General features: G+C 43.1%; 1 protein-coding gene across 6 annotated transcripts in view; it reads right to left on the bottom strand.

Annotated features, from left to right (window-relative positions):
* Positions 1 to 26,614, bottom strand: part of KCNIP1 (potassium voltage-gated channel interacting protein 1) — a 388,725-nt gene that overhangs the window by 50,908 nt on the left and 311,203 nt on the right. Inside the window, exon 1 of one of the 6 annotated variants that reach the window (XM_035290374.3) lies at positions 10,107 to 10,313. The exons of the other annotated variants lie outside the window; for them this stretch is intronic. Within the exon in view, the coding sequence (XP_035146265.1) occupies positions 10,107 to 10,257 (151 nt within the window). The 5' untranslated portion in view covers positions 10,258 to 10,313. Of the gene's footprint in view, positions 1 to 10,106; positions 10,314 to 26,614 lie in introns of those variants that run through there. 6 annotated transcript variants of the gene reach the window in all.

Genomic DNA, 26,614 nt, shown 5'->3' with positions numbered 1-26,614 from the left:
GGTGCCATAGAGAAATGCTGTGGCCCTGGCTAGGTCACATCCCTTCTGTCCACCTAAGTCTATCTTGGGTCTTCTTACATCAACAAAGTGGAATTATGAAAGCATAAAGGCTTTGTTTGGCAAAACCTTAGCTATCATCCTGTATTTCACATCATCCTTAGATATCATCCACTACTGTCAAGGCAAGGAATTCTTTTTTTTTTTGAGGCGGAGTTTCGCTCTTGTTACCCAGGCTGGAGTGCAATGGCGCGATCTCTGCTCACTGCGACCTCTGCCTCCTGGGTTCAGGCAATTCTCCTGCCTCAGCATCCTGAGTAGCTGGGATTATAGGCATGTGCCACCATGCCCAGCTAATTTTTTGTATTTTCAGTAGAGACGGGGTTTCACCATGTTGACCAGATGGTCTCGATGTCTTGACTTCGTGATCCACCCGCCTCGGCTTCCCAAAGTGCTGGGATTACACGCTTGAGCCACAGTGCCTGGCCAAGGAATTCTTTAATCAAAGGAAGTTGTGCACAGAAGCTAAGTATGTAAAATAGATGAAATCAATCAGATGCTTTGGTTAAAGAAGGAGATTGGGAGAACGTAGTTTTCCTTCCTCAAATCCGACAGGTGGTCCCTAAAGGAATTCTGCAGATCACCATTTGGAAACAACTGATCTAATTCAACCCTCTCATTTTACAGTTGGTGAGAGCAAGCCTAGAGAGGGCACTGATGTGCCTGAGGGGTGGGATTAAGGCTCTAGTCTACATTTACTGAATCCTACGTGGGCCCTTTTCCTCACCATGTGACGTGGCCCAGAGGGTGAGGGTGCCCCAGAGTTGGACTTGAAAAAATTATCATACCCCTTGCTATGAATGGCATGGTAATTCATTTGCACATTAATCCATTCGCTCACCAGATTTTACTGAGCATCTATTGGTCAGATGAAACTTTCCCTATTCCTGGAATATTCTCTGAAATATTAGGAGATTACTCTAGACCAGCTCAGAGGGGAATAACAAGCTTCTATAAATATTTAGGATGTATATTTGGAATGGAATAGGGAGATTTTGAGAAGGAGTCAGGCTTTGCAGAAAGACAGAAACCCACTGGAAATGAGGAAGAAGTAACTCTGTACATGATGTGGGAGGTGGTGTTTTTGCTGGTGAAGTTGGAAACCTTTGTCTTGGGCTCCCAAATGCATTCCAAAGTGTGAGGAAGCTTTGGAGAAAAATCCTTCTTTAGGCCAATCATTAATTTGTTCATTCATTCAACACCCTACTGAGGACCTACTATGTGCTGGGCACTGTGCAGGGCAGTAGGGATGCGTGTGAGTAGAGAAGACATAACCACTGTCTTTGTGAGTTAGCTCCTTCTCCCATCTCCCCTTTGTCTACAAAGTAAAGGCAGGCTATGCAGACCTTGCATACAAAAGAAGGCTTTTGGGTTTTCTTTCAAGTAGAACAGAAAACCTTTGAAATGTTTAATAAGAAGGGGGCCTGATTTGATGTACATCTTTAAAAGATCATTCTGGACAAGAGTGGAAGCAGGGAAGCCAGAAAGGGGGCTCCTGGCTTGATGGGAATTATTGTCGTTTTCATCTTTGACATCATCTCCCGTCTTCCTGAAGGCATATCTCAGCTCCCAGGGCCACACGTGTCTTGTCTTTTCCTGAACATGATTTTCTCACCTCTCAATACACCTTTAAATGCATACACTGTTCTTCTTGTTTGAAATGACTTTTTTCCTCTTCTTTGCCGCTGTAGCTCCTATACATCTTTAAAAACTCATTTAAAATGCTCCCTTCTTTGGAAGTCTTTCCTGATTCCTTAAAGGCAGATGTAGCCCTGGTTTCTTCTGTTGCACAGCTTTCTGCATGAATCTCTGTTTTGTGGCTCAGTTACCTACTAGTTGTATTACCTGAGCAAGCTATTTGACCTCACTAAGCCTCAGTTTCCTTATCTGTCAAATGGAGACTATAGTATTGTCTTCCTCTTAAAGTTGTTTTGAGGGATATATGGCCATGCATACAGAGTATGTTGCACAGGCTGAACACAGAGCTATTATCATTACTCCATATTGTATTACAAATGCAAGGCTATCTTTCTGGTTAGACTGTGAATGCCCTTTAAGGATGGGGACAAGTTTTATGCATCTTTGTATCTCCAGCATCTGTTCTGAATTATACAATATTCATATATAAACAAGTGAATGAATGAATGAATGAATGAAAAAATATCTCCTCTGATTTCCCAACTTTCCACATCTCTTGTGGGTCTCCTGTGTTATTCTCCTGGAGGCAAAGCTGGCTTCCCCTAATTTTTAGAGATGTTAAACATTGACTCATGTCATGGATTATCTTTAGCCTTGATTCCTTTCCTCCCTCCCACACTATCACCCTCCTTTTCCTCCCACCCTTTCCTCCTTCCTTCTTTCCACTCTTCCCTTCTTCCTATCCTCTGGTTCTTGGGTCTCTCATTTCCATGCTAATTGGTCAGCCCCAGATGAGCCAGGTGATGACCTATATGACCACAACACAGGTGGTGTGCTTCAATAGAATCAGCCCATTGTGTAGTAAGCGGTGCAGGGTGGACAAGGCCCAGATAGTCCAAGAATTTAGATCTTTGTTTTCATGGAAAAATCTTAGGGCTCTCCCCCTGGGCCACAGTTGAAGCCAGGAATAGTTTAATGATTTGGGGACTTCATCTGCTGGTTAGGAGAAGCCTCCAAAAGTTCACTATTAATATGGTTGTATTATCTGGAGGGGTGCCATGGCTTAGTCCATCCTTTGAGAATAGCAGCTGTGAACCCAAGATGGAACTGCCTGGGTCCCCTCTGTTCATATTCTTGGGTCAATTCAGCTTTGCTTCCACTTACTGGTTGGGAAGCATGGCTGGGCTGGCAGCCCTGCTGCAGTGGGAGAAAAATATGACTTTCTCATAAAACATTTGGAAAATGTGATAATTGAATTCAACCTGTGAGTGGAATGGAGATTGATTTACTTAAAACAACCTAAGTATCCCAAAATACATTCCAGCAACTCAAATCTGGTTCAGTCTTTCATTCTAATTAGTGACCTCCATGTCATAGTCTTGCCCTTAGGTGGGACTCAGGCTTTGGCTGGAATAATCTCTATTTAGGTACTTCTCATAATAGAGCCTGAGGACTGGAATCCAACTTCTTGGGTTTGAATCCCAGCTCCCTGACTAGGAGTGCCCTTCCTAGGTAAGTGGCTTAACTTCTCTGTGCCTCATCTGTAAAATGAGAAAACAATGGTGCCCACCTGGTAGCCATGAGGAATAAATGAAATAATGTATATGAAGCATATCATGTATAAAGAGCTTTGGTTGGCACGTGGTAAGAGCTTAATAAATATACCTATTATTATAATATAATACTATTCCTTTTTCTCTTGGATATCTTAAGATGAACTTCTTTTTCTAATCTTGGCATTGTTATTTTGTATCTCCCTTTGATTAGGCCACCAGCTGTTCTCTGTCTGCAGTTGGATAACTCAGTCTTTGCAGTTAGTGGTTACTATATGCCAGAGGCATACATTCTTACATTCCATCACATGACATCCATATGAGGTAGTCACAATTTACCCACTTTGCAGTTGTGAAAAATGAGTTAAGGAGATGCAGTCCATTTCCTAAGGTAACTGTGCAAAAGGCAGTGTTGGGGTTCAAACCTTGCCTTCTGAGGCAGGGGCTGGTGCATCATAGAGTATGTAACATAGCAATGCCTCCCCTAAAGCAAACTTCCTCAGGAGGCACAGCTCAGAGTGACTCCTGAAGGAGGCAAGATCACCTCAACTATCTTCTCTCTAGCTTTTAAAATAAGCAAACAAAAAAGCAATTAAGAGTCTACAGCCTGTAAGCTATGTTAGTAGTAAAATTTTACAAAATTTACTCAGGTTTCTTTACACATAAAATCACAACAAAATGATTGTCTAAGGAGAAACCTGATATTTAAGAGTGATTCAAGAAGAGCCAGAGTCCAGAGGGCATGGGACATAAGTTAGGTTAATTTTGCTGGAGACAGATTAACAGCAGGGAACTCGGGGAGAACTGGGGAGGACCGGCATCCCAGGAGAAGGCCTTCGGATCAGGAGAGAGGTTTGGGTCTGGAAAGGTGGAAGGGGAAGGGCGCAAAGAGGGCAGGGGAAGATAGAGAGGAGGAATCTGTAGCCGGCTCTGACTTTTTAATCCTTGGATATTGCCTTGAAGGAAATAAAGGAAGATGGCTGCAGTTCTTACTTATTTCAAGGGCACTGGATCAGTGGAGTGCTGCACTGAATATACTAAGTACATGACTGTGTGAGACACTGAACACTTCATTTCCGAAAACCTCCAAAAGCTCAGCCCCAGGGGTTACTGAGGAAGTAACTAGACAGAATGTTCTTTACAGCCAGTTTGTGGACAACCACAGGACACTGTGGGGCTGGCTTTGTCTGGTGGAAGCGGTGCTCTGGCCACAGCTCAAGTGCAAGGCAGGCTGCTGTAGTCTGCCTTTGCAGTGTAAGGTCTCTGGAGAATGCAGGACAAAAAAACAATTGGCAAACTGTTAATTAGCTAAGCAGACTCTTAAAGGCCAATGATTACAGGAAATAACTTACTTGGAGACCCAAGTGAACCGTGGAAAATCAAGTGCTTGCCTCAGAACTGGTCGACTCTCCTTCTTAGTGCCTTTCTCTGTCCCTCTCCCACCCCTCTCTCACTCCCACCTCTTTCCCTCTTTCTGCCCTGCCATTTCTGACAGTTTCTCTCTTCTCTCATTTATTGTAGCTCTCATCTTCCTATCTTATCTCTGCTCTTCTCTTTTCTCTGGAGAGAGAAATATTATGTACTTGCAAAGTAGGTTCATTTTATTCCTTTACTAGATTTTGTGTTCATTTTTTTAAATTTAAAAATCAGATGGTGATCCTTCTTATGTCAGCTGTTCACTCTGAACACTAATATCCTGATAGTACTTTGTCCTGGGGACAAAAGTGGGGATGGGAAGTACAGGCCAGCAATGAGTACCTTCACTTGATCTGTAGGATAAGGGATGGTTTAAAAAAGCGAGAATCCATTCATGTATTACTTGTGCAATTGGATATAAATAAAAAGGAAACATCATTAAAAAAACTAAGATGAGTTGAATATTTTATGTTGTTCTTTCTTTGAAGAAGTTCAAATCAGTTTAATGCAGCTGCTTTTACTCAAATTGGGTCTTGTTTTCCCCAATAATCTATGATCTGGAGTAGAAAAAGTAATTTTAAAAATAGTTTATTGTCCGGGTGCGGTGGCTTATGCCAGTAATCCCAGCACTTTGGGACTCCAAGGCAGGTGAATCACCAGAGGTCAGGAGTTCGAGACCAGCCTGGCTAACATGGCGAAACCCTGTCTTTACTAAAAATACAAAAATTAGTTGGGCATAGTGATGCATGCCTGTAATCTCAGCTACTCAGGAGCCTGAGGCATGAGAATTGCTTGAACCTGGGAGGTGGAGGTTGCAGTGAGCCGAGATCGTGCCACTGCACTCCAGCCTGGGTAACAGAGCAAGACTCTGTCTCAAAGGAAAAAAAAGTTTATCATGTTTGCTATAATAAACTTTAAAATACAAGCTATTCTAGTCTTTGAATCTAGTGTGCCTTTGCTTTTGGGGCTGGATTTTAGGAGACTGTCTTGGCTGCAGGAGTCTGGATATTAGGTAGGCAGGTGGGAGAGTGGGACCTGGAGTCAGTCTTATTTTGTTGATCACAGGGGAGGTCTTCAGGCTGTAACTAAATGGACGAGTGGTTGGCCTGGGTTTTGGCAACTCTGGATGTCCTTTTGAGATCAGACGTAATGAGAAGGCTTCTGACCACAGAATGTGTTCTTCTTATTGGAGGATGGAAAGTATTTGATGTCCTCTGGCTGGTTATACAGACAGGGAAGTCTTAGGGCCAAAACTGAAAACCCACACAGAGCAGGAGACAGGGTTGTCCTCATGGTCAGGGAGAAGCCGGAGGAAACCCTTCCCATTTATGTTGAAGGAGGTATGTTCTGGGAGCATTATAAACCTTGAGGATGTAAACATGGGACTATGATAAACAGATTAAGTAGACAGAGAGAAGGATGAGAGGAGGAGAAGGAAATAAAAGTGTTCTTGCCTTCGGATATTTTCAAGAAGGTGAGCAACAGGCACTGCTTCAAGTCAACATTTAGGTAATTAAAGATTGTGGGGCTGGGCACGATGGTTCAAACCTGTAATCTCAGCACTTTGGGAGGCCAAGGTCAGGCATTAAGACACCAGCCTGACCAATATGATTAAACCCCATCTCTATTAAAAATACAAAAAAATATGAGCCAGGCATGGTGGTGCGTACCTGTAATCCCAGCTACTCAGGAGGCTGAGGCAGGAGAATTGCTTGAACCTGGGAGGTGGAGGTTGCAGTGAGCAGAGATGGTGCCACTGCACTCCAGCCTGGGCAACAGAGCAAAACTCCATCTCAAAAAAAAAAAAAAAAGATTATTGTGCGTCGTTTAAAGTGTAACTATATCTGCAGAAGAACTAAAAATAGTCAACCAAATATGGAGGTAGAAAGAGAGGAAAAAAGAGGTTTGTGGCTCAGTTTGTAGAGGACCAAATTTACTGGGAGATGCCAGGTCCCTGTGTGGCCAGTGACCAGGGATGAAGGAGGGAAACTCCCACTGGTGAGAAGTCAAGGCTGCTACTTCTCATCCTCCTTGGAATTGCAGAGAGAAGTTGATCTAAGCCTTTACATTCATCAGTATTCCAGATCAATAGGTCTATCCATATTTGAACTTTGAAGTGCATGTATTTTATTTGATATCACATTGTGGCAAATGAAGAAACATTTCCAAAGACCTATGCATTATTTTCCTAAGATTGTCATAACAAATTACCACAAACTGGAGTCTGTAATTGGAGTGATGCTGCCACAAGCCAAATAACATGGGAACTACCAAAAACTGGAAGAGGCGAGGAGGAATCCTTCCCTACAGACTTCAGACTCTAGGGGAGTTTGTCAAGAACTTGATTCCAAAGTGCTAGCCTCCTGAACTATGTGAGAATAAATTTCTGTTGTTTCAAGCACCCAGTTTGTATTAATTTGTTCTGGCAGTCCTCAGAAATTGATACAACTATCATTCTCATTTCTTTATTTTATAAATTAGGAAAGTGAAAGCTAGGAAGAAAAAAGAGACTTATCCAACCTCACACAACTGATAAATGGCACAACCAGGATTGCAACCCAGCTCTTTTGACTCTCAGCCCAATATCTGTGTACTGTTCCAAAATTACCCCTAAAACATTGGGTAGGGGTGCTGGCTCATGCCTGTAATCCCAGCACTTTGGAAGGCCTAGGCAGGCAGATTGCCTGAGCTCAGGAGTTCAAGACCACCCTAGGCAACATGGTGAAATCCCGTCTCTACTAACACACACACACACACACACACACACACACACACACACAGTAGCTGGGCTTGGTGGTGTGCACCTGTAATCCCAGCTACTTGGGAGGCTGAGGCAGGAGAATTGCTTGAGCCCAGGGAGTGGAGGTTGCAATGAGCAGATATTATACTGCTGCACTCCAGCTTGGGTGACAGAGTGAGATTCAGTCTCAAAAAGAAAAAAACACATCCTAAGAAATAAAATAGGAATAAGATCAAGGGCCCAAGAAAGACTACAGATGGGTTCTTTGGAGATGTTCCACTGTTCTCCTTATAATGACTGCATCACATTGGTCCTGGTATATGTACTAGGAAGTGGTATTCTCTCTTTAGTACTCAAATTGTGAATAGAGTCTCCCATATCAGATACACATTAAAAATGGCATTTTTGGACCATATGGTAAGGGCTCTAGCATAGAGTCTATGTGTGGTAAAGACTTAATGGCAGACTACAGATCCCATCTGGAACTAGATTACTTGCTGAGGTACTTGGTGTACAGAACAGAGGGTGAAATTTTAGAGACAAATACCTCTACCTTGTTATTGCTGCATTTTTGGAAATTTTATTTAACTTCTCTAAATCTGTCTCCTTCTTTATATAAAAGGAATAATGATATTTAACTTCAGCATTATTTAAACTTTTTTTCTTAGAACATTATTTTGAGGGTTATATTAACTCATGTATATAAAAGCACTTAGCACTGTACCTGGCACATGTTAGGTGTTAAGTAAATGCTAACCCCCTTCTCTTTATTCACCTAGAGTTTCTAGAAATAGTTCTCAACATATGTTCTCTACCTTAAATATCCTCATTGCTATAACATTAGATGAATGATTGATATCCTTTTTGGTAATAAAACCCAAACTGCAATCTTAAGAAGTTAAAGCAGGGGAAGGAAGATGGATACTTATGATATGGAAAGGAAGAACAGGGGAATATTTCTACTGTATCATTAGCCTTATAAGAAAGTAGGAAGCTTGGCCAGACATGGTGGCTCACACCTATAATCCCAGCACTTTGGGAGGCTGAGGTGGCTGGAGCATCTGAGGTCAAGAGTTTGAGACCAGCCTGGCCAACATAGCGAAACCCTGTCTCATAAAAAAAAGTAGGAAGCTTTTGCATTAATGTGAAACGTTAGGGGTAGCTACTCTGAAGCTCTGAACAGGAATGGAACATGTTCTCTCGGAATCCGGTGCAGAACAGGGGCTCTGCTCAGTTGGTATTGACTGGCAGGCTGAGTTGGAATCTTCAGAAAAGCACATCTAAGGGACCAAGGGCGGGAATAGACAGAACTAGTCTTCCAGATTATCAGATTTCAGGTGATGTTTAAGAAAGAAAAAGTTTTCTGAATGTGCTTCATCTTTCAAAATCTCAGGGAAGTAGGGCCATAGGGTCATAGATTCACAAAATTTTAGCTAAAGCTAAAACACGTCCCTACATACAGGGCTAACATGCCAAATAGTAAAGCGGAGCTGTTCTGGTTGAAGCAGAGCTGAGGGACTCGCAGTCTGGCTACCCGTCTCAATGCACAAAACCGAATTCAAAGAAACCTTTGGGTCACTCTAAGGAGGGAAATCTAAAGTCATCATAAGAAAACTGAGACCCAGAATTAAAAAAAAAAATGACTTGACCAAGATTAGACCAAGACAGATTATGGGTAGAAAGTGGCTTTCTTGACTCTTGCTCCAGGGCTCATCTCATCTTACACTTCAGTTTCTGGTTTTCTCACTTTCAGTTGGTATTTTAGCTAGTCCTTTGTCTACAAATGCATTTCATTATTATGTATGGCTTTGTCATGTGGTGCCCCTTGGAAGAGAAATTCTGTCTACACGATGCAGTGGTGGAAGAACACACATTGTACATACTTTGAATATACACTATTGGAGTCTTGTTTCCTGAGCCCAATTGCTTATTAAATTTGGAAACTTTCCTGGAGCCTAATTTTATGTGACAAAAATCATCTAGACAAACTGTGTTCTGTTTGGAACAATATCTCATAATGAGGAAAAGCAAAACTTTTCGTTTCTTGAGCTCCTTTAACATTGGAAACCAAACGACTTTCTAATCCTAAACAATGGGGTTAACCTGGATTTATAACTACATTCTCACTAAGGAATGGAGCTGAAGTCAGAACTGAGAAGGTGGCTTTGGAACAAGGGTTCTTATAAGGGTTGAGGAAAGAAACCGACATTTATTAAATGTATTCTAATTGTCAGACACTGTGATTAGCATTTTACAAAGGTTTTTACCTCCATATAATCTAAACTACTTCTTTTAAAAAGTTAATCAACGTAATGGCTTTTAAAAGTCATTGGCTTCAACCAACAATATACCTATGTATATTGTTACCAGAGACCTTCAGAGAGAATCGCGAAGTGTTGTGCTGGCCTCACCCACAGCTAATAAACCATCAAGACTCACATACTCGTAGGGCCCGAGGACGAGACCCTAACTCCCTAGCTCCCTCACTCCCCAGGCGCGCCACATTTCAGCACGATGGACAGCGCAGCATCAGGGCGCGCTGAGGGAGGCGGGGACCGATACCACGCTGTGTCAGCCCGGCGTTTTCAAATCTCTCGGGTCTCTGCTCTCATTTCCCTGCGTTTTCGAAACGAGTCTCACAGCAACCGAAGCCGGAAAAAAAAACATTCACAAAAAACAGGGAAGCTCCAGGGTTCGCTTACCGTCTGACAAATCAATCAGCCCGAGGTAGTGCAAAAGTTTCAGGGAGGAGCACACGACCACCACTATTCCCAGAGTCTGGAGCCCTTCGGACTCGCCCTCCGCCCACATCCTCACGGCTCCCCGGCTCACCGGCCAGCGCCAGGCGGTCATTCAAGGCCGGAAAACCAGGCTTCCACGCCTCCCTTCCCGCTATTCTCCTAAAGTGCAGGGTTTATTTTCCACCAGCCTCCTTTCCTCTTTCTCCCTCCCTCCCTTCCTTCCACTCCTCCCCCTCCCTCCATCTCTCTCCTCCTCCTAGCTGGTAATCTCTTTGTTTCATAGTAATACTTGCTTTTATTTCCTCTTTTCCCAAGGCAATTTCTCCAAAGGCTTAACCAATCGCTAAACTTCTGCTAGCAGAGTGTAACCATCACATCTCGTCGCTTATTCTCTCAGCAGCTCAGAGAAAACGCATGTCAGTGTAGACCATTTCAAAGACATACAGAAAGAGCCCTACTGCTTTAGATCACAGATAGATGGAAAGATGAAAGATGTTTCAAGGGGACAACAATTTGTCTTTACTTCCCCAGTGAAAACCCAGACAAGATGATCTGGAACGTAAGTGGTCCCTGCTTTGACACAGTGAACTGTCCATGGAAACTGCCACCAGGAAAGCTATGGTAAACTGGAGTGTATCTACAGTTATATTTGTCTTTGGGAAGGGTTTACATTAGTATCAGATATTGTTAGATGGGTAGTCAGGCTGGCTAAGGGATCACTGGGCAGAACTGAGTAAATCTTCTGTGAATAAGAGAAAGAATGAGGAAGCAAAGGTGGGATGCTGTTGGAATGTCCTAAACTTTTGGGCTCTGTGGGGAAACTTTCCCTTTTTCCTAAACTGGATTGTCAGCAGTGAGTCTGGCTGGGAAAGGTGCTTGACATGGGGAGAAGGGAAGATGGCAGACTTAGAGTCACAGAGACCTGTCCTTGGGCAAGTTCCTAGATCTCCATGAGGCCCAGTTTCCTCTTCTTAAATAATCTTACCTCAAATAAGAGAACCTGTGTAAAGTGTGGAAACAGAGCAGGTGTTTCACAAATGCTGGTGTCAGATTTTGAGAATACATGATATTGGCAACATTGTGGAGCAAAGACACTCTCTGGAATCACTGGTAGGAATGTAAATTAATCAATAAAAGTGTACATATCTTCTTATTCAAAAATTCCAGTTGTTAGGATACCTATATATGTGCACAAATATATATGTACAAGGATATTCATTGCATCATTAGTTTATAAAAGTAAAAGACTGAAAGAACTTATATGCTTATCAGCGAGAAAATTGGTTCCATAAATTATAGTGCAAACATAAAGAGTACCATGTAAGCTGTTAAAAATAATATGGCACATCTATGTATCTTTTCCTGGAAAGATACTAAAAATATACTATTAAATGAAAAAAAAACCTCTTTTGTTTAGTACCACTATTACCAATGTTAATATTAGCATTTTAATATTGTAAAGCAACACACACACACACACACACACAGTCATATATATATATATATGATATTTCCCAAAGGATACACTAATAATTGAGCATTTTAGCTGCCTCTGGAGAGAACTGAGGAACTGGGTTCAGAGGCTGACTGTTGCTGAAATTTTCTCCCATGCATGTGTTAATGGCTTTAAAACAACAACAATAACTACATGTCAATGCTGGTCTCTCCTCTCTTTGTGAAAAGGGAGACATATTCTATGTGTTGGACTGAGACTTGGGAAAATCTTGTCTTCCCTGCTGTTCATGTCTCCACTCTGTTCTTTGTGTCAATCTCCATTTTCATTGGTGTGTAGGCAGTCGTGTCCTGGGATCAGCCTGCTGCAGCTCATGAAAGCTAATTGTTAAATTTTTAGGAAATCAGCAAGGCAATTGTTAAAACTTTGTTAGCTTGAAATCAGCCATAATAGGAGTGTTGCCACCACAGAAATGAGCAAATGCTACAAATCCATGTTTTTTCACCCTCTCCACTGTCTCTGAATTACTAGGATGTCACGTTACCATCCCAGATCTCATCTGCCCAGAAGGAAACCTGAGAAATTCACCTGACCAGAGTTTTTTCTGATTTTCTGTGTTTCCTCTCCTCTGGAGTCCTAACAAGTGTAATAATTAACCCACTGGGCTTAAAGGGATTTTAGGCATTCACATATCCAGATATCCAGGACTAAATTAGAAGCAGGAAGACATCCATGTTTCTGATAAGGCAATACTTTGTTCTCTTGGCTTCTCTTAGCTGTATCTTTTCTAGGTTTCTCCTTATTCCTTCCCCTCTCTCTACTGCTTCCTCTCCAACAATTCTCTGCCTTATAAAACTTATGCTGTTCCTGATCTCCCTGCCTTTGTATTCTCCCTTGTTGCAAGTTCATGCATAAGCTAGGCAGAAGCTCTCCTCTGAGCCATTTTCCTGGGCTCCCTTCCCAAATTTTCATCTATTGCCCTTTTGTACTGCACACAAAACATTCCCAGTGAGGTCCCACCAACAAGTAACACTGAGCATCTGTTAGATATAAGGCCAGGTGTCAGGAATTAGACTTAATCCCTCACAGCTTTCTGGTATTTCTGTGAAAGAATGATGCAAGAAGGGAGAGTAGAGGTTCCCACTTTTTGCTTTGCTGTTACTATGTAAAGACTTGAATTCTTCCAAGAATTTTGACTTCACAGACAGTCCCCCTTCTGATTGTCTCCTAACCCTGAACTTTAGGAGCACCTGTATCTCAGGTAGGTCACCTCAGTGGCAACCAGAAAGACTTACCTACTATTTCATAGAAATGGTGAGGTGCCACTTCTTATCCCCAAGTAGGTCAGAAGGAAATCCAGGTCTCATAGTAGTGGGTATCTGAGTATCAGCCCAAAGTCTACCTGCCTCCAAAGTCTGTGCTGTCCTCATATGTCCAAAGCTGAGTCTGTGATTTGGCATTTGTGAAAGGTACATGAATTGTTTATTAGAAAACCTGCCTTCTTCTCACATCCCCATTCCATCAGAGCCACAAGGTGTCTGCACAAATCTTCTCTCTACATGTAACCAGCTTTGAAATCTTTATTGAAGTTCCATCTTTCATTTGATGAGAAACGTTTGCCCTAACTGGAGCTCTCATGGAAGCTATTTCACAAATGCTTTTAGTATTTCCATATAGAGTGTAAGGTGAATATGTTTGTATTGGAGATGTGAGCCTGCATAGATTCTGATATTTCTCTTACTAAATTTGTCCCCAATTACTATTTTTTTGGCCCAGAATCTTTTCATTGTTGGCCCTTTTCAATTCTTTATCAATACTGGCAGGCATTTCCCCTCTCAGGTCCATTTGCCTTAAAGAAACAAAGGTTTGATCATTTGTGAAAAGGTTTCTCCGGATGAGGATGATATGTGTCGGTGGGCTGTGGGGTCGGGGGTTAGCTGACTTCATGGACTAGATCCCTGACTTTTGTTAAGTTCCAGACATCCTGAAAGACTGGATTCCAATTTAAGTCCTTGTATCTTGACAAATGAATACAGGCCATGGTCTGCAAGGTCCTCCAGGGGTCTTGGAAACCAAGATGGTCACACTCATAAATGCCAAGTTTTGGCCAAACAATTTTAGCTCTGGGTTTGAATTTTAGCTTGGCTACTTACTAGATGTGTGACCACTGTAATTCCACTATAGCTTTTGGAGCCAGTTTCCTTATCTGAGGATAATATTGATACCCACAGCATAGGGTTGTTACAATAACAAAATGAGATGATGCCATACACTGCTCAGCACAGTCCCTGACACCCCGTGAATGGCAGCTTGGCACAGAGGTGCAGAGCACAGCTTCTGTGTCAGACGCCTATATTGACCCTTATTTTTTTTTTTTGAGATGATGTCTCACTTTGTCGCCCAAGCTGGAGTGCAGTGGCGTGATCTTGGCTCACTGCAATCTCCACCTCCTGGGTTCAAGTGATTCTCCTGCCTCAGCCTCCTGAGTAGCTGGGACTATAGGCGCACACCGCCACGTCCAGCAAATTTTTGTATTTTTAGTAGAGTTGGGTTTCACCATGTTGGCCAGGATGGTCTTGATCTCTTGACCTTTTAATCTGCCTGCCTTGGCCTCCAAAAGTGCTGGGATTACGGGCGTGAGCCACTGTGCCTGGCCTATAGTGACTCTTCACTCTGCCTCCTACTTAGCTCTGTGACTATGGTGAGTTACTTAATTTTTCTGTGCCTAAGTTTTCTCACCTGTAAAACAGAGGCATTCATAGCATGTACTTCATAGAGTTGTTGTGAGATTAAGATGAGTTAGTAATTATGCATAGAAAGAATAATGGTATTAGCATGATTATCATTATTACTATTAACCATAAGCTTGAGGTGATAATGATCAGCTGGGCCCCATGGACAAGTCATAGATTGAGTATCCATAGTCTGGAGATTTGGATCTGGGGAGAGCAAAGAGTATTATTTCAGGTAGGGGAATCAGACTTCCTCTAGTAATTGCTGGGTGCATGAACCTCAATTCTCCAGCCACAAATCTTTCTTCCAGGCAAATGTTTTCAGCTGAGTACGATTTGTTTTTGCTTAAACTTCGCTTGCGTATTTGCCTCCAGCAGTCACAAAATCAAATACAATTTTAGCTGGCTACTTCTGTTGCTCTCAGCTTCCTTGTTGCTGTGTAACCTGATTAAATTAGTAAATGGAGGGGCCCTGCAATGCAATGTCCCACAGGATTGGAGCAGCTCATTTAGTTATCTGAAAACACTTATGCAGGTGACATCCGTGTGCCCCTGACTCAACAGGGCTTGCTGCTGCCATGGGGGCTTTCTGAGTGGTTCTCCTGGTTAGATACTGTCTAAACTTCATTTGGACAAACTCATTTGTTAGGAATCTTATTTTCCAGAATATTCTGCTGCAGTTGGTATTAAAATAGTGGCAATAATTGCACTTGAAGTTTTCTTTTCTTTAAAAGGTGCAAAAGAAATGAAAACTCCTCAGAACACCATCTCCAAGTTCCTGATTCTATCAGAAAGCAATTATTTAACTGCAAGATAGTTACGGTTCAGAGAGAAAATCATTCCCATTCCAATCACTGACCAAAGTGGGAAAATTATTCCTCTGTTCTTTATCTTAGCCCTTATCTTGGTGCCCTTTTGTGGGGACAGGATGGGTTTGTTTAAAATTGGTTTTGTAATGATAACAATTGCACAATAACAATGATATCTCCCTTCCTCCCTCCCTCTCACCTGTAATCCCTTCCTTCCCTCCCTCCTTCTTTCCTTTCTTCCTTCCTCCCTCCCTCCCTCTCCACTCTCTCCCCCCGCCTCCCTCCCTTCCCTCACTCCCTTTTTCCTTCCGCCCTTTCTTCCTTCCTTCCTTTCTTCCCTATCTTCCTTCCTCTCCCCCCTCTCCCCCCTCTCCCCCCTCTCCCCCTCCCACCTCCCTCCCTCCCTCCCTCCCTCCCTCCCTCCCTTCCTTCCTTCCTTCCTTCCTTCCTTCCTTCCTTCCTTCCTTCCTTCCTCCCTTCCTTCCTTCCTTCCTTCCTTCCTTCCTTCCTTCCTTCCTTTTTTCCTCTTCCTCCCTCCTTCCTCTTCCTCCCTCCTTTCCTCTCTCTTTTCTTAGGTATGCACAGTCCACCCAAGCTCTTGCAGCTGCCGGACAATGTGGATAGACAAAGAGAAAACCCTTAACTATTACGAAGTTCACAAGATCTAAAATGTTCTTTAGGATTTTTAATTTGCAAAGTTCTGTTTAACCTTTTACATCTCTTTACATGTTGCAGTTTCTCAATAAATATTTATTGAAAAAATACCATGTGACTGTCCATAATCAAATTTTGAGTTAGGATACAGCATTATTTCCATTTTACAGAAAAGAAAACAGGGGCAAAAAGAGTGAAACTAAATGTCACTGGGATTTTCCATGGAGCAGGAACTGTGCTGGACTCTGCACAGTTTTCTCTTTTATCTTAATTATTACCACAAATGACATTTTTGCTGGTGTCAACTTACAGAGCAATTTTATCTACTTTTATTTTTAAACATATATTTTTGAGACAGAGTCTCACTCTGTTGCCCAGGCTGGAGTTCAGTGGTGCAATCATGGCTCACTGCAGTCCCAGCCCCCTGGGCTCAAGTGATCACCCCATCTCAACCTCCCAAGTAGCTGGAACTACAGGCGCATGCACCAAGCCCAGCTAATTAAAACAACTCTAGACATAGGGGTCTAACTATATTGCCTAGGCTGGTCTAGAACTCCTGGGCTCAAGTGATCCTCCTGCCTTGTCTTCCAAAGTATTGGGATTATAGGTGGGAGCCACTGTACCCAGCCCAGAGCAATTTTAGACATATGCTGCAAGGTTAAAAAAAAAAAAACCTTCAGCACATCTAGCTATAGGGCCTTCTTTCAGAATCTATCATTGAAAAGGGGTGTCATTCTTTAAGCAGCATCTTGTAGAATTCGGTAGGGCTGGTTGTCCACCCTCAGGATCTCTATTTCTCAGGAGTTAATTCTCAGAGTCGGGTCTGCTTATTTGATTTTATTATCAGCTCCATGGAGACTAGGGAAGAAGGAGGGAAGACAACTGGAGAGAAGCTTCCTGGTTTCCCCTGGCATTTTAGAAAACCCTCAGAACAATCATTCCAAGCATTCTAGGAGATCAATTTTGGGAGGATCTTGAACCCTGCCTCCAGGATTCCGTGTCCTTTGGGATGAATTTCAGAACTCATTCTCCCAAACTTTCAGCCTGCAGGACCCATTCTTCATTCTCCATCTCACCAACATCTCCCTCCCCTACTAGGGTTCCAAGCTGACAGGTGGAGATACGTAGGTCTCTCTGCTTAAACAGGCCACAGGCTGGAGAATGGGAGTCAGTGCCTCCTGGCAGGGAGGAATAATGAGCACATTCCCTAAGGACTGCACCATGTTCCTGTGGATTGTCAGCACCAGGCATTTGTTGCTTTGAACAAAACGTAATTGTTGTCAAAGGAAAGCCATTTGTAAACAAAGCCAGTGAGTAATGATTTTGGATATCCATTGACAAGTTTCCGTTTTTACCTCTTTTGTCTAGAATGGATCAGATTTTTAACAGGAATTCCAATTCAATACACACATTTATAATCAAACCTGTGGATTTAAGTTAACTATTAAATATTCTCCTTCCTTCCTTCCTCCCTCCTTCTCTGCCTTCCTTCCTTCCTCCCTCCCTTCCTTCCTTCCATTCCTCCCTCCCTCCCTCTCTCCTTCCTTTCTTCTTTTTTCTCATTCTTTTTCTCCTCCTCCTCCTCCCCCTCCACTCCCTCCCCTCCACTCCCTCCCCGCCCCTCTTCTTCCCTCCATTCCCCTCCCTCCCTCCCTCCCTCCCTCCCTCCCTCCCTCCCTCCCTCCCTCCCTCCCTCCCTCCCTCCCTCCCTTCCTTCCTTCCTTCCTTCCTTCCTTCCTTCCTTCCTTCCTTCCTCATTGTTTTCTTCATGGGAATACATTGCCAAGTATGCTGCTAAATATCTTAAAATGCACAGAACAGCCCTGATCACAATGAAATATCTGTCCCAAGATGTCAGTAGTGCAGAGGTGGAGACAACCTGCTTTAGTGTGTATTCCCAGGAATAGAACTGCTGTGTCACAGGATCTATGCACCTTTTACTAAGTATTGCCAAATGGTTTCAAAAGTTGTTTTACTAATTTACTCTCACTCACCCCACACTGCCATTTTACAGATTAAAAACCTGAGGCTTTGAAGAGTGTGGAGTAACTTGAACAAGGATATAGAGTGACAAAGGCGTTAATAAAGTTTTGAGAGTGATATAGAGGTTATATCTTCCCTTGAAGACACAGCCAAGGAAGATAAATTCAGTCCTTCCAGCCGGGTGCAGTGGTTCACACCTGTAATCCCAACACTTTGGGAGGCCAAGGTGGGAGGATCATGAGGTCAGGAGATCAAGACCATCTTGGCTAATGCAGTGAAACCCCGTCTCTACTAAAAATACAAAAGTTAGCCAGGTGTGGTGTCATGTGCCTGTAGTCTCAGCTACTCAGGAGTCTGAGGCAGGAGAAACACTTGAACCCAGAAAGGCCTCTGTGATCTGGCCCCTGACTCTCTCCCTAGCCTCATCTCTCATAGCCCCATGTCCTCATCCAGGACTCAGTCTTCGAAGCGACTTGCATTTTATTTCTACTGCTAGATTGCAGTTAGCCAAGATCACACCACTGCACTCCAGCCTGGCGACAGAGTGAGATTGCATCTCAAAAAAAAAAAAAAAAATATATGTATATATCTTCAGTACTTCCATTTAAGAGATATTTACAAAGTTTTAATTACATATCAGAAACTATACACATATCCTCTCAAATCTTCCCCCAGCTGTACAAGATGGTATCAGAGGCTAGCAGAGCCCACTTAATAGCATGGGCTTTGAAGTCAGCTAGAATGGATGTTAAGTCCCAGAGTCATTTTTCACTAGCCCTGTGCCTCAGGAAAGTTATTTCAACTTGCTAAGCTTCAAATTTCCTCATCTGTGAAATAGGAACCATTGTAGACCTATGTCACTGTATCGTTGTGATGGAGGTAACACAATAGGCCACCCATAAATAATAGCTCTCAGGTCTTCATCATCACCACTCTCACTTAACAGATCAGGAATAGAGCCTAGGAGTTTAAGTTGCAAAAGGTCACAGCTAGTAAGTGGTAGAACTAGAATTTGAACTTGGGTTTGTCTGACTCCAAAGTTCGTCTCACTGTAACTGTGTCAAGTTGTTTTCCCAAGAGGGGAGGACTCCTAGCCCCCATCCCACCAGTTCAGACTAATGGGGGTCTGGTGAGGACAGTCCATATGAATTACTAAAACTCAGAATTCATCAAACACTTTTAAATAACACATTTTCATGGTATCATGAATATTTAGTAACTCAACTAAGTAAAACAAATGCTGTCAAGATATCATTTGCCTGGGGTCCTGCTATAATAGATAGTTAGGGATGATCTGTAATTAGAATGTGGATTGCATGAAAATGGTGATTCTACAGATTCTGAAAACAACCTCTTCTCTTACAAATTATAAATATCTCCTTTACCATATTATTGCTATTCATCCGCTGCACCCTTGAAGACAAACCAACTGAAACCTATTGCTTAGGCAAAGATCACAGATTTTGAATTAGTGGTGTCAGAATGAACAATGCTTGCCTTCCTACTCCCTGTTTGCAATCAAATCCTCCAATTTCTCCTACATTTCCTGCCTCCCTCCCTCCTGGGAAGACATTTGTCTTCAGAGGCTGCAAATGAGGCATTTGCCATTAGACACACTATGACATATTTTAAATATGCTCCAAGGAGCCAAAGCTAAATTACGCTGGTGAGTTATTAAAAAGAGCTCTCAATGCTATTATTATTTATTGCATTTGCAACTCTCAGCAGCAGCTGATTACACTGCTTAATCTTATATTTTTAAAAAATTCCCCACCCTGAAATTAATTCTCCCCACAATGGATAAGCAAGGTCAGCCACACTGAGCATCCTTTGGAAGAGTGTGGATTCTGGGAAGGAATATGATCAACAGCCCTGGGGCAGAGCCTTAGTTTCTCTAGGGGAGGAAGTCCTTCACTTGAAATATGGACGTTTATTTTCTGGACCCCTTCCAGAGGGAGTTCTCCAAATCACAGGTCTCACCGCGCCATCCCTTCCATGCTGTCTCTGCAACTGCCATATGTTGCTGTCATTGAAGGGCCTCTGTGATCTGGGCCCTGCCTCCCTCCCTAGTCTCATCTCTCATAGCCCCATGTCCTCATTCAGGACTCACTCCTTGAAGTGACTTGCATTTCATTTCCAGTGCCAGGTTCTGCCCTCTGAGCCTTCGCATATGCTGGTCCTTTCACCTGAAATTCTGCCTCCACCCTTATTTTCTTGCCTAATACCTTTTCCTTCCAGAAGCAGCTGAGGGAATAACCTCCTTAGTGAAGCCTCCAGTGAGGAACAGAAGGATTTTTTTCTCAGCATCCACAAAGGCACACACCTCCATCTATTGTAGCACTTGGCATACTGTATTGTTACTGTGTATTCGTGTCTCTTTTTTTGTTATATTGTGAATTGCTTCAGAGCAACTGTCATTTACTGCCTAAGCTTTACTGTTTAAGCCTCAGCATAGGCCCAGCACAAAGAAAGTGCTTTGAGAATTAAGAGATAAAAAATAGAAGCAGTGTAGTAGCGCAGAAAGAGCCAAAGCTCTTGAATGAGGCATTTACTCATTCACTCATTCGTTTATTCAACAAATATTTATTAAGCATCTATTATGAGCCAAGCCCTGTGCTAAGCACTAGGGATACAATGATTAAAAATCAATGGCTATAATACTAATGGCATAATGAGGAGACAGGCATAACTCAAATAATAGCATACGTATACCATATAAGTCGTGGTAAGTGCCATAAAGGAATAATACGCAGGGCCATGACTGCATAAAGATAGGAGCCAACCCAGGCTGGAGTTTGTATAGGGAGTTTCATCAGGGCTTCCTTCCTTGAAGAAGTCACACTTCAGTTAAGAGCTGAAGGAGGAATAGGCATTAACTAGATGGTAGGTGGGGTAAGAACATTTAAAGCAAGAGAGACAGACAGTGTACAGGTTCTTGGGGCTGTGGGGGCCTAAGTGCTGAAGAGGTGTCAAGGAATGAACCACAGGCCAATACTAGGGCCCAGGGAACAGGCAAAGGTGGAGGTGGTAGGGGACAGATCAGGTTGGGAGACACCCGGGGGCCAGGCCATGCAGAATATTGTAGAATGTGTTAAGGATTTGTCTAGCCTGGGCACAATGGGTTTTAAGCAAAGGAACAACATCTTGACTATGTATGTATGTGTGTTTTAAAGCATCTGCAATGCAGAGAACAGAAGTGGGACAAGGTACACAGAGACTGTGGGGTATCAACTTACAGACTGCCTTAGAAGACACACTGACAAGGCAGTGTTAATGCCTAAAGGACCACAGGGAAGCGGGGAAACTTCCAGAGGTCCTCAGGGAGACACCTGGACCATGTGTCAGGTTCACAGGCCTGCTCCAGATGTCCTCTTCTTTTCTTTTTAATTTTTATTTTTTAGGACAGAGTGTCATTCTGTCACCTAAGCTGGAGTGCAATGTCACGATCTCAGCTCACTGCATCCTCTGCCTCAGAGGCTCAAGTGATTTTCCTGCCTCAGCTTCTTGAATAGCTAGATTACAGGCTTGCACAACCACACCTGGCTAATTTTTTGTATTTTAGTAGAGACAGGGTTTCACCATCTTGCCCAGGGTGGTCTAGAACTCCCAAGTTTAGGCAATCAGCCCGCCTCGGCCTCCCAAAGTGCTGGGATTACAGGCATGAGCCATCATGCCCTGCCCAGGATGTTCTCTTTCAAAGCAGAAGCTCCTGCTGGGGGAGGCTCAGTCTTACCTGGGTTAACCACAATGGTGCGGGGAGAAGGGACTCTGCTTTAGAGCAAGGCTCCCAGGGAATCTGAGCTCAGGCTTACTCTATAATTTATAGTTTATGCCTCTGGGGTAGTGAGGTCAGAGAACTGAACCCTTACCTGTAAGTTCTTGCCCTAATTTCTAAGTTCTTGGAAGGGTTAAGTCAGCCATCCTAGACTTAATTTGCTACCTTAGGAAGAGTCAGAGCATGGAAGGTTATCATATGCTTCATCCTTCCATTTTATCCAACAATCCATTCATCCATCTCTCCCTCTGTCCGTCTGTCCATACATCCATCTATTTATCCATCCATCCTTGCACCCATCCAACTGTACCCCAGTATTTACTGAGAAAATATTGGGGGACAGTCTAGAACCTGGCCTTTTGATCCCAAATATTGTACGCATTCTGCGCTGGTCCACATCTGTCCAATTTGACTTAGTGTTTGTTAGCTATAGGTAAGGGATGAAGTCTGGCTCAGACACGGTCAATGTTTATTCTTTCAGTTCTTTGGTTGCTGAATTGGAGCCCCAGGCAAACCCTGCATTCTTCTCTCCTGATTTAATTGGTCCATTATTTTAAACTTTTGTAGATAAGGGAATAAAAAAGTCAGTGGAATATTGTATTCGTCACATTCAAATTAATATGCTTCATTACCACAAAGACAAAGAGTATGGTTGTAATATTTTCTCAAAACTTTTAATTGAACAGAGAATGGGAGGGGGAAAAGCAAAAATGGAAACCACCAAGCTCGGATGTTGTTTTTCACTTTCTTAAAATGTGCGCTGTTTGTGATCCACTCATCTCATTAGTGTTAATTATGAACTAAAATAAAATGGCATTTAACACTGTGCTGAGACTTTAATTAAAGCCAAACCTTCACACCCAGGAACTCTCCAAAGTCCAAGATAGTTATTTCAAAATGGTATAACCTTCTGCTGAACCAGCGGTATCCACACACTCACTCCATCCCCTGCTGCTGGAAGCCCACTACTTCCATCCACCATCCATCCATCCATCCATCCATCCCTTCAACAAATTAATTTAAGGCAGTTCTGGGGGAAGAAAATGAATATTTATTAAATACCACTCTATCACTTTAAATACGTTCTGTGTAGCCTAATGTAGCAGCAAGGACACAGGAACATTCAGGTAAGGGCAGTGAGTAGCACTGTATGCATTATCTCGTTTCATCTTCCAAAGAGTCTCATGAACTGAGGACAGATTATTACATTTATTTTACAAGAGGTAAAACTGAGGTCCAGAGAGATTTCCTAACTTGCCTGAAATCATATTGACGGCACGTTTTCCTGTTTCACACTGCTGAGCTAGAAAGAGGAATCTGGATTATCTAAATGTATTCATTCATTTGTTCATTCATTCAATAAACGGAGATCGTCCACTATGTGTCAGATCTATGCTAGGGGCTGGAGAGACCCCAGTCCCTTTATTCACACATTCAGTGGGACAGGCAGACAATTGGTAGAGATGACAAGACTGTGTGATGGGTGCTGGGAAGGAGAAGCAGGAGGGCCGTGGGACTAGGATGCAGGGTATCCAGCCCAGTCTGGGAATCCAGGAAGGGTTCCCCAAGAAGGGAAGACTAGTGGGACAATTTTATCCATAATTCTTACAGAAGGACCCACTCAGAGAGTGGCCTAGTAATTCTTTCAGAGATGTGGCAACCCCAAAACCAGCTTCCCAGAAGCAAGCATGGTTCAGGACCCATCCAGCCAGACTGCAGGTAGCCTGCACCTGGGAACCACCTCCAGAAAGCATGCTAATGACTGACCCCAGTCATCTGAGCTGCCTGGCATCAGCCTCTGTGGAAAATACTGAAACATGAGTGTCTTCAACAGATTAGGCACTAGTAAGGAGTGGCACACCTCTCCTCCCCATGATTTCTCAACTCTGTCTGGTTTCTGGGTTCTGGAACCTCAGCCATGCATGCCAGCTGCACTGGGCTCCTCCCCTCTATGCCAGTCTCTTGATTTGAAGGAAAAGTAAACACAAGAGAGCAATCACTGATCTGGTCAAGAATTCAGAGATTTCTAGGGCTGACATGTGGCTAGGACAACCAACCTGCTCATCTACAGGGGAGGAGGCTGTGGCCCAGACCAGGCAAGCCACCTGTCCCATGTCATACAGCAGAACCAGCTCTTGGGCCCAGGACTCCTGACTCCAGTCTGGTGGAATTTTCTTTGTCCCATCAGGGACCAATGGAGAAGTTTTTGGGAGAGGTCAGGATGCTGAAGAAAATGATTCTTGCCCATAGATTAGCTTCCTGTTTGCCCAACTTCGCCTCCCCTCCTTCCTTCCTCCCCAACCCCTCCGGCCAGGAGTCTGGCTGCACAGCTCCTCTTTCTGTTTGTGACTTGCCCATCAGCTCAATACTTAACCCCTTAGAGAGTTCTCTTTTCAGGCTTCATCTTCAGGGAAAAGGGATGCGGTTTCAAGGAAAAGCATTTTGGCAACCCGTCATCTATTACCTGTGATTTCCTTTAGGGATAAAAATCTGTGAATCAAAGTGGTCAGTGTGATCCTTGGATAATCCCTCAGTCACTGTGATTGTTTGGGGGTAGACATAGGAGTCTATCAGAGCCAATGAGATTCTATGAAATGTTGAAGTTCAGTTACATGAGCCAATAAACTCCCTTTTGTTTAGGTGATTCTGGGTTGGCTTTCCTGTTACTTGCAATCTAAAGAGTCCTGAATCATGAAGTGATAAAAACAGTAGCTCGAGTAGTACTAATTGACTGCTTACCCTGTGCTAGGTACTGTGTCAAGTTCTTCCATTTGTGAACTTATTTGGCATTCTCAGCAACCTGATGAGATAATCAATATTGTTATCCTTACATTGTGCCTAGTGAGCTTTAAATAATTCAGGCTGCTGCCCAGCAGGCAAGTGATGGAGCTGGGCTTTGAACATAAGCAGCCTGGCTCCTAGAGCCTATGTTCTCGACTGCAATGCAACACTGCCCTTTCCAACTAGAGCCCCAGGAACCTTCTCTTCCATTTGCTGGTCTTCTAGAGACACAGTTCCCAACTCAGTCAAATTCTCGAGAAGGACATGATGAATTTCATGTGGTCTCCATGGAGAAGACAGTTTGCTCGTGCAAATTCATCCCTCTCAGGGGCCTGCCTACCACACCAAACCTGAACTTCTATCATTAGATATGTGTTTATTCAGATTATTAATAGTAATTATGGTTATAGTAATGGCAGTTTTAAAATTTTAATATACCTGTTTCTTACCAGGCCTTTCTTTGAGAACTCTATATACATAATCTCATTTACTTCGTAGAGAAGAGGAAGATGAAGTCAACTATCATCTTGGAGGTCACAGAACAATAACGTATTCACTTCCTCAGAGTCTGCTGGAGGACATACCCTGGCTCCTGGCCTCTTGGGGCTACAGTCTGCTGGAGGGAGAAGCGGGCAGGGGCTCGGTGGGCAGACCACCTGAGGATGGCCAAATGGAATCACTGCCCCAACCACAGATGATAGGGAAGGGAGGTAAACCAGGCCTCATGATATCCCTTGGTCTAGCAGAGATCATGAGTGAAAGCACGGACTTCTCGAAAGCCAGCAACTAGCACAAAGACCAGACGAAAGTACCCTGAAACGTTAATGCTGGATTGCTTTTCTGATTCGGTTGAGATCCTTATTTTCATTCTTGTTCTTTCATATCTTTGCTAAATTTTCCGCAATGAGCTGACTTACCTTTATAACTATAAAGAAAACAAAACAAAACAAAATGACAGACCATTATGAAAATTATAATAGGAACCAGTAATAAAAGGAATCAGGCTTTCTTGGAGGCTCTTTGGAGCAGCTCCAGGGCTAAGGCAGGAGATGCTCAAATGAAGCCTAAGCATCTTGTGGTGCCACACCCACACACACCCACACCCACACACACCCACACCCACACACACACACACCCCACACACACACACCCCACACCCCAAACCCCTCAATGATGGGGGCATTGGTGTCAACTGCAAGAGCCCCCAGTAGCCAAAGGTGGAATAATTTGAGCAAGAAAGAAGTAAAATAAGTGTAAACACAAATATCCGTGAGCTCATATTAATATAAACAAATCTCTTATGCAGAATAATTCCCAGTAATTCATTATCATGGCCCACTCTCAAGGAAGGTCTAAAACTTCCCAATTTGAAAGTGTGAGTTGCACAGTGACTTCCTTCCAAAGAGTCCAGTGTGTAAGCGGGGGAGGGAGGAACATGGCTTCACAGCGGAGAAACCTGACAACTATGACCTTCACCAGGTGATCGAGGTCATTATCAGTGGTGACGGGTCGTGTTGACAGCATGCGCTCTTCAAATAATGTGATGTGAATGAAACTTTACCTCTGTGCTCCTCCTTCCCAAACCCCAGTGCAATCATGAGAAAAACTTCAGATAAGACCCAGCTTAGCGGCATTCTACAACACATCTGCACAGCATGTCCTTAACACTGTTAAGGTCATCAAAACAGATGGAAGTCACAGCCAAGAGGAGTCTAAGGAGACATGACTACTAAATGGAACGTGGGATTCTGAACTGGAAAAAGGACTTCAATAAGAGCTAAGGAAGTGTGAATCAAGTATGGACTTGAGTGAATAATAATAATACTGCAATACTGGTCTAGTAGTTGTGACAGTGTTAACCTAAGCTGTTATCAATGGGGGATGCCAGGTGTGCAGGATATGGGAACTCTCTTACTATCTTTGAAGTTTTTCTGTAACTATAATTTAAAATTATTCTAAAATGAAAAGTTTATCTTAAAAAGCTAGATAGGAACAGAGTATGGCAGGAGAAACAGGCATATTACAAAGGTATGGGATGATCTCTCAGGTCAGCTGGAGAAATGGTTTAACCCCCAGTGACTGTCTTTTTTTCCAGAAAAAAAATCTAGAGTTCTGTAAATAAATCTGTCTGTTGGACTGGAGGGGGACAAGGTTATTGTACCTAACTGGCCTTCACCAAATCCCACAGGGGTCTCATGGCAGTTAGATTCATTAAGTCAGCATTTTCTAATGATTAGCACTGATCAATAAGCCACTGGGTCTGTTCTTTAAATCAATTGCCC

Source organism: Callithrix jacchus, chromosome 2, assembly GCF_049354715.1.
Source record: "Callithrix jacchus isolate 240 chromosome 2, calJac240_pri, whole genome shotgun sequence".
Taxonomy (NCBI): Eukaryota; Metazoa; Chordata; class Mammalia; order Primates; family Cebidae; genus Callithrix; species Callithrix jacchus.
This window is presented reverse-complemented; position numbering and strand designations above follow the sequence as displayed.